General features: G+C 32.3%; 1 protein-coding gene across 2 annotated transcripts in view; it reads right to left on the reverse strand.

Annotated features, from left to right (window-relative positions):
- Nucleotides 1-12,583, reverse strand: part of LOC148598140 (MAM and LDL-receptor class A domain-containing protein 1-like) — a 156,544-nt gene that overhangs the window by 126,542 nt on the left and 17,419 nt on the right. For both annotated transcript variants that reach the window (XM_088562174.1, XM_088562173.1), the window contains exons 3-6: nucleotides 7,128-7,178; nucleotides 3,322-3,440; nucleotides 2,182-2,249; nucleotides 486-682 (exon numbers count right to left, since the gene is read on the reverse strand). In XM_088562174.1, coding sequence (XP_088418300.1) covers nucleotides 486-682; nucleotides 2,182-2,249; nucleotides 3,322-3,440; nucleotides 7,128-7,178 — 435 coding nt within the window. The remainder of the gene's footprint in view (nucleotides 1-485; nucleotides 683-2,181; nucleotides 2,250-3,321; nucleotides 3,441-7,127; nucleotides 7,179-12,583) is intronic.

A 12,583-nucleotide genomic window follows, 5' to 3' on the forward strand; every position in this document is an offset into this window, starting at 1 on the left:
TCAAATAATTAAAGTTCTCAGTAAACATCAAAACGAAAGAAAAGTGAATGAGCAGCCCAGGTGCACCAGTAGAGTAAGCATCCTAATTCATATTCATCATGATGCTTTACACAAGCCTTAATAGAAACCTTAAAAAAAACATTTTTGTGATTTAGGTTACAAAATTATTCCTATTTGATTTATAAACAAGTTTCCCTTTCAACATGATGCCCTATTAGATAAGTTTTCCTCTTCAACAAGTTTTCTTTCTAAGAAAATTCTCTCTTTTAGATAATTAGAAAATTCTCCCTCTGAGACATGTTTCATTCTTAGACAAGTTTTCCTCTGATACTGGTTTCCTTCTTAGAACAGGTTCCCTCTTTAAACATTTAAAATTCCCACATAAACAATTTTTCCCAAAGATAAGTTACCCTCCCAAGCAAATTTCTCTCTTGGACAAGTTTTAATCTTTGACACGATACCCCTTTTTTTATGTTTAGTTTTACCTTGGAATTTTATTTTATCAGTATTAACTTCAAACTCCTCCACTTCTGGGACAGTTTTACTTTCAACAACTTCTTTAAAACTCTGAACAATTTTACCAGTGTCCAAATTATCAACTGGCGGCGCTGATGTTACTTTGACATCACTAACTTTTGGATTTTTGAAAATAAGATCAACAATGGCTTCTGTACTACCTTGTCTAAAAGAGAAAAAAAATCAAAGTACTGAAGCACTTAGTCAATCTACACCAAATTATTCTTCATTGCCTAAAAAAATACATTGTCAAGGTAACAAAGTACTGAGTCATATACTTTTATCACCTAAAGAAAATTGTAAAAGGAATGAAGTACTGAGTCAATTATACCTTGCCTAGAAATGCAGTCGAAATAATGAAGTGCTGAGTCAATTATACCTTGCCTAGAAATGCAGTCGAAATAATGAAGTGCTGAGTCAATTATACCTTGCCTAGAAATGCAGTCGAAATAATGAAGTGCTGAGTCAATTATACCTTGCCTAGAAATACAGTCGAAATAATGAAGTACTGAGTCCATTAAATTAAAATCATTAACAACTAACAATGTTTTGTGAACAATCCATTTATACCCACTTATGAATCTTCCTTGTAATCTAAATCTATACTCCACGACAGTTCAACTCCATTTTCCATTGAATCATGATTTTCTTCCGCCATTCTTTTATTGAAGCAGAATTGTCTTTCTTTTTATTTGTTATGTTATTTGTTATGCGTTTCTCAGTTTATAACAACAAACATTAGTACTTACAATTGATATGAACAACCAAAAAAGAATTTTATAATTCCTTACAAAAAATTCCTCTGTAAGTCTGCCAATTTTGTTGCTCAGAGCCAATTGTTGAAAAAATACTGATGATAGTATTTTAAAATTTCTATGCTGATAAAAATGTTATTTCTCACAAATTTGAAAATAAACAATTATATAGTAGGGACAATAACCCTCAGAAGAGTTTTGACAAAAAATAAAATGGTAAATCTGTGTTTTCGTCAAACTAACAACCAAAAATTGTCTTGGTAACAAAATCACAGCCCATTTGACAATGTAAACGTTGTGATCAGGTTTTTAAAACATCATCAAATTTGAACAATTCACAACCTTCAGAAGAATTTTTGACAAAAAATGTGGTAAATCTATGCTTTCATCAAACTAACAAAAACCCAAAATTGTCTTGGTAACAAAATCATGGCTGATTTGACAAAGTAAACATAGTGATCTGGATTTAAAATGTCATTGGATGTGAACAATTCACATTTTACGGAAAAGCCGTTTTGTGATATGAATGAGCAAGTTATTTCACACATTTTAAACATCAGTAGGTTATCAATAAAACTGAAAACCTAAATATCTTTCAAACTGGAACAATATGTTATGTACAAGACGCCAAGTGATTATTAGTTTGTTGTACTTCTCAGATGATTCTGGGAGGACATTAATTCCCTGCACTTTCTAATGGGTTTAAAGCATCCTGTTCTTTTCTTCAAATTTTCAAAGAATAGAGGTTAATGCTTGCATGATGTACCTAAACTTTGCCCCAAACTTGACAGAGTGTCTTTTTTTACGTGGACTACTCTGCACTTTTCAAAAGGTGCAGGGAACACTATAACATCAATATTGATGGCCCTCCTTCAATGACTTTCCAGTCTACAATATTAATTTACTATACCTGAAACCAGTTACATTGTTGCCCACATAGACATCTTTCAAGCTGCTAGCTTTGTAAACTTTATCAACCTAGAAATAAATATAATCAAAGTGCTGTTAGCACTGGAGGTTTTTAATCCTTGTGAATCAAAATTTCATAGACATCAATGTCATCTTAGAAGAATCATACAAAGAATGAATTGATACCTTAATTTTTGTTCAAATCTTGTTTGATAGAATTGAATCAGTATTATTCTGCTCTGATTTGAGCAAAGATTTTTATGGTAGAGGTTTTGCATTGTTGGTAATTCTGCTTGCTCTCATGACAACCAATATATCTTATGCATTCTGTATAAAATAGTGCAAGATTCTGATCCTGTCCACCCTAAAAATTCTTGATTCGAGAACTAATAGGAGTAATGTAGGAAGAAGGGAAAGTGAGGGAAGGCAACTAATGGGACTTCAAACAGAAAATATGTTGGGGGTAAAAAACTTAAAATTGCTATAACTTTGATAACAGATGTCAAATTCCCATCACCACAGATAATGATCCATTCAATCTTGTCCGATGGTTGGAATGGTCTATTTTAAACTGGAAATTTCAATAAATGATTTTCATTTCCAAAACAGTTTTACTGACTTCCGGTAAATGTCGAGATGTCTTCATACCGTCAAACAGTATGTCGGTGCAACCCCGCCTTTTAGCACCTGCACACTGTCTCTTTTCTTTCGCTGTCACTTCGAGACAAAACACTCATTTAAAAATATTTACGTGATGATTTAATGGCTGAGAGGTTATCTAATTGAAATCAATTATATGAATATACACATTTAACACATACGACGACATAAATATACAAATTTAATCCGATTTCAAAATGAGGGAGGTTAAACGGAAAAGCTGTCATTTTGGCTACGCCTAAGAAAATTTTTGTCACAAAAATTACCGTATTTGTCATATTAGAAAAGAAATAATTCCTTCCAGGGGTAGATTTGTATTCATTTTAACATGGGTTTAGCATTTATATTCTCATTTAACACCTCACTGTCGCTCACTGTTAAATAATCAAATATAAACGCTGTACCCATGTTAAAATGAGTACAAATCTACCCGCTCCACAAATTATTTCTTCAGCATTTTATACACATGTAATCAACTCACCATATTTGAAACCTTTGCAGCCTTCTGTTGATAAACAGGGGAGCTTTTATTCTCTAACACTGGATTCCATGTGTTGTCTATAGGTATATTGCCCTCATAAACCAACTCGGGTGGTGGAGCTGTAATACAAAAAAGCTCTATAAAAGTTTTCTGAGTTTACCCTAATAAAAACTTTTACTTTTATAAAAGCACATACATTCAGTGAGACACCTTGGAAGTACATTGTATAAAATGAACATACCATTGAAAATGCACACAAAAATTAGGGCATTAATGGAACATAAAGTGATACCCTGAAATGTAATGAAAAAAAGGGGGATGGCAAAATGTTCAAAAACTCAAAACTACATTTTAGACTTAATTGAAAATCACACTTATATTGTGCTTTACGGTACTAAACAATTGTGCAAAGTTTCAAAAAAATCATTGATCTGTTTTCGAGTTATCGACTGGAAACCTTCAAAGGTACTTTGAAATTTTTTTGTGATATGGTAGACCAAGGTTGAAGAAAAGGGTGTCTGGCTTCAATTTATGTCCATTGTCCCATGTGAAAATATGAATAGCAGGTGTACAACAAGCAAAACCTAGCACAACCATTTGGATATACACTTTTTATACAGAAACTGAATAGGAGTGAATCGTAGCCCTTTGGTCCACAATATTACAAAAAATTTCCAAAGGTCAACTACGTTTTCGCAGCTAGATTCAGAGTGATATTACAACACAACCGTAAAAAATTTGTGTGTTTGTATAAAAATGTACTAATGAAGAGACTAATCTGAATATAGGGTTTCCCAGTTACTATTTTTAGAACATTTATTCCTGTTAAAGTAAGTATTATCTCATCATAACCTTGACATTGTAAAGTCAGTGATGAAAAACCATTATATCACACAATTCAACCCATATTTTAACCTATTACGAAACTGCAAAGAATTTCACAAGGTTTCTGCAATCTTGTACCCAGAGTTAAATGGTATAAAAAGAAAAAAGAACACAGTATAATTAATGTAAATAAAAAATGTAAAAGTTTAAATCTAACTCAATTTCTTTTAAATAAAAAAGTAAAGTTGGGTGGTTTAAAAGTATTTGCGTTTTTATGCATCGTTACAGAATTTGCAATTTAAAAGTTGATTCTGAAAAAAAATTATACAAGTAAATACAATGTGTCAGGTACGCCATTGTTTAGTGAATAGAAAATTGATTTTAACACAGTATGACACAGCACTATAACAGGAAAACCTGTCTCAAGTGATAGACCAAGCCCATGAATATGATTGATCCACTGCTTGTTTCCATCACTGGCCAGGGGTCCAGATTAGTGGTAGACCCAGGCCCATGGATATGATTGAGCACACTGCTTGTTTCCATCACTGGCTAGGGGTTCAGATTAGTGGAAGACCCAGGCCCATGGATATGATTGAGCCACTGCTTGTTTCCATCACTGGCCAGAGGTCCAGATTAGTGGTAGACCAGACCCATGGATTAACTTTATTACATGAGGAATACAGATTTAAGAGTTACTGTTTCACTACATACGTTTGCATTGTGTTCAGTTTATAAATTCACTATTTTATCGAAATTATATCGAAACATTATAAAGTACTAAAACATTGTGTTATACACAAGTCGAAAGTTTATAGAATCCAGAGTTCGATTCAAGTCAAGAATCAGAATAACGTCCAAGCTCGGTTTCAGACTGGATTTTTTTTAGTAGTCCACAATACATGACCTTATATATAGTTCTTGTAGGCCATAAACAGCAAATGTTACTTATCACAAGGTTGTGAGTAATTATATATTCCTTTGAAGTAGTACTGGTCATAGTGATCAGGAACAGTTCATTTCCACCGGACAATAGCAGACAGTTATTTACAATATACTCCTTTGACATGTCACGCACCTATTAACGATTTAGTGATATCTTGAAACAAGTACCAAATGATGAATAGTTAATAAAAGAATCAATAACTGACTGGTAACTTTGTTACAGATAGAGCCACTGATAACTTCCAACACTGGTCAGGGATCCAGATTAGTGGTAGACCAAGGCCCATGGATATGATGGAGCAACTGCTTGTTTTCACCACTGGCCAGGGGTCCAGATTAGTGGTAGACCCAGGCCATGAATATGATGGAGCGGCTTGGAGCCCCTGCTTTTGTATCCTCCACTGGCTAAGAGTTGGTATACTGAGGTTCAAATCCATCAATTTCTGACCTAGGACCTTTGAAATTTCATTTACCTGGTCCTGTACCTATAACTCTTTTACTGGTTATTTACATAAGGATTAGGTTTTCCTCAAGTGCATAGACCATCAATTTGAAAATTGGAAAAGTCAAGGAACTTCCCAGCCTGAAAGCTGATTAGAACTCCTGAATGGGTAATACAATTTAAACATTTTTTATAATATGTTTAAAAAAAATAACACTCATTACTGTGGAACCACACAAAATGTATTTCTTGTCCTTAAAACTTAACTATACATGTACAAGTAACTTTAAGTATATTTTAAATAATCCTACAAGCAGTAGCTGGCTTTTAACAGCACAATTGTCTATACATGTATTACAAAAGAAATTATATCTCCCAAAATATCTTGTATGGCAGATTGTAAACAATATTATGTGAAGATATTTAATATAGGGTATCAAGTCACAATTACGCCATGGATATTCATTATAATGTGACAATATAGGACGTAAACATATTGTGTGACAAAGTCATCTTCCTTGTTTGTGCACTTAAATATAATTTTGAACTAGAAAAATAATGAGCTAATTCATAGGTCCGTCGAAGGTCAACGACCCCACTCCAAAGTAATGATATAGTTGAATAGAAATAAAGTCGTCAATCAGGAAGTTGATATTACTTTGGTCTGAAATCAAATCCAACAATTTGACAAAACTTTTCAAAGCTTTTGTGAAAACATTCACCAACTGTTAAAAATATTTACAAGGAAAACTGTTTAACCAAAGATAAAAAGAAAGAATGAACAGACAGACACCATGATCACTTTATACCTCCCAAAAAGTGGGGGTTACAATAATACCCATAACATATCTATGTTCTAAGAATGCCAAGACTGTATGCACACAGTACAATGGCTTTGACCTTTGATCTTTGCCCTTGTTTATCTCAAAAGGATGGTGGATGCTCCAAAAGACTTGAGGGTCATGTCTGATCCCAAAGCTAGGCCCATAATTAATTAATTCTTTGTTTCCCCAAAACCTGACCCTAGAAAAAAAGTTTAGGAAGGTTGGTACAGATAATAAATGTTATTTCTTTCCATTAAGGTAATATTTAAGCATGTGATATATCTCAAATGCATTTTGAATACTTAAAAGAAAACAACAAAAAATTTCTCCAAAAAAATGCAATTAAATTTGAATAAGGTAAATTTTTACTGGTTTGGTCAGGATTTGGGAAACCTGCAAAATTTAATTTTTTTGGCACAGTGGTATAATACCTTAAAAAATTACACCAGAAGAGTCTGGGTTTTGAATTAAGGCAATACAATCTTTCATGAAATTCTCTAATTTAAATTTTTTTGATATTTTGAAATAGTAGACACCACAAAAGCCATGAAAATTGTAAAAGTTTTTTTTTTTTAATTTTGAAACATAACATGTGTATCAAATGTACCTAACCCACTAACGATTTAAAGGCAAGTGGGTAATGTTTAACTTGCCTGCTTTGCCAAAAAATTTAGGCATGTTTTTTTTTTTTTTTTTTTTTTTTTTTTTATTTTATTCAAACAGCATTCCCCCTCTTTTTTTTTTAAGCTGACTTTTAAATTGATACTTACGAGGTGTTGTTGACGGTTCCTGAGTGGTGGAAGTAGAGTCTTCAACATGTGCTGCAATTAAAAAGAAAAGGTACTGAATGTAAAGGCCACATAATATTCTACTCTTGGAAAATTTAATGAAAAAAATGAGCTACAGAATGAAGGACACAGGTAAAACAGTATACCCCCCTCCAAGAGAGCAGGAGTAAAAAATAAAATGGTACTCATATTATTCATGAATATGCTTAAGTTACAGTTTTATTTGGTCCAGAACAAATTGTTGGTCCACATTTTAAAACAATCTGATTCAAATTCCTAAGGTAAAAAAAAAAGACTTTCATTCCTGCTACAAGCAAGAAAAAAATAGGGTAGGTAGGTAGGCAAATTGTTTTATTTTTCAAAAACATTTTACATTCAGTAAATAGGGAGACAATACAGACTTTAATAGTGCTTGAGCCAGAATAGCCATGAAATGTTTATTGTAGGTGCAAAAAACTAGGGCAGGTTAGGTACCAGGAAACAGACACATTACTGTATCATTTTTTTGCCAATTAAACATTATGAATGAGTCTCTATCAAGTTGACCCCCGATTTTTAACATTGATCAAATGCCAACTATTCAGAAACTGTCAAGTTGCATGAAAATTTGAACTGTAAAAAAAACTGTACTTTTAGTGTCAAAATCATATTATGTGTAAGTATTTGTAAGAATCAGGCAAAATGGGAAAAATCAGAAACATGCATGTCAAAACCCCACCAATCTGACAAGGTAATATCACTCAAGGATACTTTCTCTATTTAAAAAGACCATTATCTGATCACTGCATCACTTGTTTTGCGCAGAAATTTTCAAAACAATCTTAGAAAAATGAGGTTTTTGACAGTTTTCTGCCCTTGAAATGTTCATTTTCAGTGGATTTATATAAAATTGTAACTAAATTTTCCAGCATGTTATGGAAAATGTTGTCTGTTTTCCTTGATTCTGATGGTGCAAATAGTCAAATTAAACTTTCAAAATGATGGGTTTTCTCATACCATGTTTCACTGACTGCTTGATTCTTACACGGACTGACACTTAACGTAATTGGTTTTGTTTGTTTGTTTGTTGGTGTTTAACGTCCGAGCAGCAATATTTCGGCTATATTCAGATGATGAACATGAAATGGATGATAAAATGAACATGAAATGAAAAAAAAGGATGGGACACAAGAACAATAGGGTCGACAAACTTTAATTGCCACTGGAAAAAGGGGGGATGGGTAAGGTCGGGCAATTTAGCCTCCTGTGGCGGAGCGCAAAGGTTCCTACTCCTATCAAATGCCACAGCAGGGTTCTTTAATGTGCGAAGAACGTGGCATCTTTCCCAACACAGTGCACCACTATGGTTTGCGGTCAGGTTTTCCGTATTATAGCCTGACAACCCCAGCATGTAACACGCCCGGGGTACCCCATTCCACCACCTGGGGCACACATCCCAGTTGCTTTGTGGGCAGAACGCCTAGCCCCCGGCTAGGTTTCTGAGCACTTTTTAGTCGCCTTATACGACAAGCTTAGTGCTGCTGCAGGCCTATTCTTTTAACACCCGGACCTGCACAGGGCTTAACGTAATTGAAAACCATATTAACAGAATTGCTGAAAGCTTTCTTTGAATTACCCCAATAAATAATAGTAAACACCCAAACATTTTTATTGAGTATCTATACAGAGAAACCTGCCTTAACCAAATCCTGTAAATACAAAAACCTGTTTTAACTGGATATCAGGCATGTTTGTACTACTTGATGACAATCCATAATTTTCACCGTATTCTATGGAAATGATCCGTAAAATCCTGAACTTTTTGAAATTTTAACAAAGGTACTATGGAGATATTCACAATCTGAAGAGCGTAATTTGCAGTCAAAATTCATAGAAAATACAAAAAATCTGTATAGGTAAACACCTCTGGGATACTTTCAAAAGACCCCATAAATCAGTTTAAATCTAATCTGGACCATTCAAAACCAATCACTCTGAACTCAATTTCTGACCTAAAAGTTCAGCATCTCCTGCTACGGGTAGTCTAAACCCAACCAATTTTAAAGTCCAAAGGGATTCAGTTTTGATAGATTTTACTGTACAGCTAAACAAATGTGTCATAGTCCTCCAAATTCTTTTGTCAATATCTTTTTTCGCAATTTTATATTCTTATCAACAATCAATGAGCGCATTCAAATTTGTTCCAGTCATATAACAATATTAGCATGAGATTAAAAGACACAAAGTACCTTTAAATCTATGTTTAAGGATTGTTAAGGATTGATTGATTGGTGCAATAAACAATATGCACATGGACAATTTATGTTATTTTTCAATAGACAAAACTTTTATTATTGCCAATTCTTAAATAATGTGCTGTTGTCATATATAGCAAATAAAATAAAATTTCTGAGGATGAAATGAAAACTTCATGATGATACTTCAGACATTATGCTCAAATATATGAAAAATACATAAAAGTTTTATTTACAACAAGAACAATATATATTTGAATATTTTCGTCTATTCCTATAAAAAATATCACTATTAGGGGTTAGGGTTAAAGTTTTGAAAATAGGACATTTTTAATTGTATAAATATTTTTTAAATTCATCTCTTCCTATAAAAAATATCACTATTAGGGGTTAGGGTTAAAGTTTTGAAAATAGGACATTTTTAATTGTATAAATATTTTTCAAATTCATCTCTTCCTATAAAAAATATCACTATTAGAGGTTGGGGTTAAAGTTTTGAAAATAGGATATTTTTAATTGTATAAATATTTTTCAAATTTAGTCAAATTGACAAAAATGTACCTAAATAGGTAAAAAAAACAATACATCATCAGTAGAATCCTGCAGTGTTCTAGGATTTTCCATAAATTGAGGTTTCCTCAGGAAAAATCCATATAAAATCAACTTTCCCACAGTCAATGATGGCTTTCCTAACAAAACAAATCTTTACAGCATATGAATTTTTCAACTTGCCACTGGAAAGTGCAACTAAATACCTAACTTTCCCTGACCCAAATTTCACTTGCCCTGGGTAATGGGAAATAGTAATCCTAGAACACTGATCCCTCAGTTTTCTTTAGAAATTTGTTTTTAGAACAGTATTTTCTCTTTACAAAGAAAGGAATCAAAATCAAATCAGGCATGAAAAAAAGAGTGTATCCCACATAAAAGTTGAAAATATTAGGTATTTTCCATTAAGTGATTAAAAGAGTAGTCAAGAAAACCAAGATGTTAACAGTAATCAATAGAATGTAATGCAGGGACAAAGACCAGACATGGTAAACAGACAAACACAACAAAGAACATAAAGTACAATGGTTACAATATAGAAAAAAATTCAATATCGGTTACTATGGTTAGAGGAGGATTTAAAAAATATATTCTCCTCTTGAGGGGGATCACAATATTTCTCCACTTGAGATAGTTATTTTTTTATTATTTCAACACAAGAGCTTTATCAAGTAGGTTAAATCCCTAAAATTTAACAATCAAGAAATCTTGAGAATTGGAAGAAAATCTGTTTTACCCATGAAATCTGTAGAAAACTTGGAAATGAAAAATGTTCCAAAAACTCCCACAGAAATTTAAAAATTGCCAAGTGGTTCATAAAAATCATGTGCATTTTTAATCATGGTTTAGAATGGGAGAAATTAAGTTAAACAATGTTTTTTTTCCATTAACTGGGTTAAACAAACTTCCTCTAATTCTAGTTTCAATTCATCTGGTTTCTTGTCTGAGAGGAACCAATCACGGAACCAGAATCTGTGGTTCAATTGGAAAATACCATATAACAGAAAGCATCCTGGTTACAGGTAAATTAAAATTTTTAAAAAATGCAACTAACAACACGCAGACGACAATTATAAAAAAAAATCACATAAAGCTGTAGATAAATAAAAAACCTGGATTCTTTCAAAAAATAATTGAACTTAAAATCTAGCTACTATCTACATGTATCAGGATTTGGAAACTTTCAGTGATAAAATTGAAGAAACAACAAATGCGTGGAAAAAAATTTTATTTTGTAATTTCGTAATTCCGACTATAGAAATATTAATCATAATCCTGCACCAGCAGCATGATTAAACATGTTTACACATGACATCATTACTGCATGCTAATAAATTAAGATATGCACAAAATGCTGTTTACTTAAGAATTAAATGGCCCATTTGTGTGTAAAAGCATTGACTGTAGCACATTTTCAACGAGGCATGATAGCGTTTTATGCCCAAAATATGCCCCCAATCAATGCTTTTACATGCTGAAACAACATCAAAAATGAAACATTCGATTCTTATAATTAAATTTCATATGTTCCTCTGATTTTATTTCAATTATATTTTAGATATACAATGAAAATAGACGATACATAGTTATAAATAAAAGAAGTACTGGAAACACTAAATTAAGGGTGTGACCTAAATGAATAAATGGAAGATTTTTTTTCATCGACTCATGAAGCATCATGTGTTATGCTTTTAATCCAAATGAGTTAAGCATATTTTATTGACACACCAGGTAAATGTAAATATTTAATTGGGGTACCACTAAACAAAGAGTGGTAAAGAGCACAAAAGTCTGGTAAAGACTGGTACCGAAATATTGATTTATTTTATTAAAATAAAAGTTTCTTTGTATCTATATAGTAATATTCTTTTATTTTTAGCTAAAATAAATGTTTTTGGTGCATTTGTAGACATTTATTTACATACGGTCACAACTTCAACATTTTCATTCTCCAACATGGCGACTGTGAAGTCTGGAGGTACACAATTCGTGACAATTTCAGTGTGCAATATTGTTTTTATTCCAGTTGTAGTTTAATCATGTTATTTTGTCATTTTCATATGTTTTTTTTAAACTTTTTCAGTCTTTAATATTGTATTTTATCACTCCTTTATAACTCCCAGATGTCACGACAGATTCGTTGTAAACAAAGGATAGAGTAAGCATCACATCACCAGACTTTGCGAACTGATCGCGCGACGATGTCTAGATACCGATCTATGAATAAATATCCAGAATAGTAGTTGATATATTATTTTCAATGGTCACATAGAAAAATAAACACTATATAGATACTAAGAAACATTTATTTACTCAAATAATTCAAAATTACGATACCAGTCTTTACCAGACTTTTGTGCTCTCTACCACTCTTTGTTTAGTAGGACCGTTTAATTGATATTCCGTATTTTGCTGTGTATTATGCACACATTTTACATAGAAATTATTTCCAGAACATGGAGTGTGTATTATACATCAATATATAAGAATTGGTCTCGAAATTAAAATTTATGGTACATGAAAAGACATTGCATAATGTAAACAAACAAACCGGAAGTGAAATGTTACAGAAAGAAATTTTATCCTATTAAGTATTAAATTTTTAGTGATATTTTCTTCAAATCATGTTCAAATGACTTAATAATATGTTTCAAA

This window comes from Perna viridis, chromosome 14 (assembly GCF_037379345.1).
Source record: "Perna viridis isolate PV_CMFRI_1.1 ecotype Kerala chromosome 14, ASM3737934v1, whole genome shotgun sequence".
Lineage (NCBI taxonomy): Eukaryota > Metazoa > Mollusca > Bivalvia > Mytilida > Mytilidae > Perna > Perna viridis.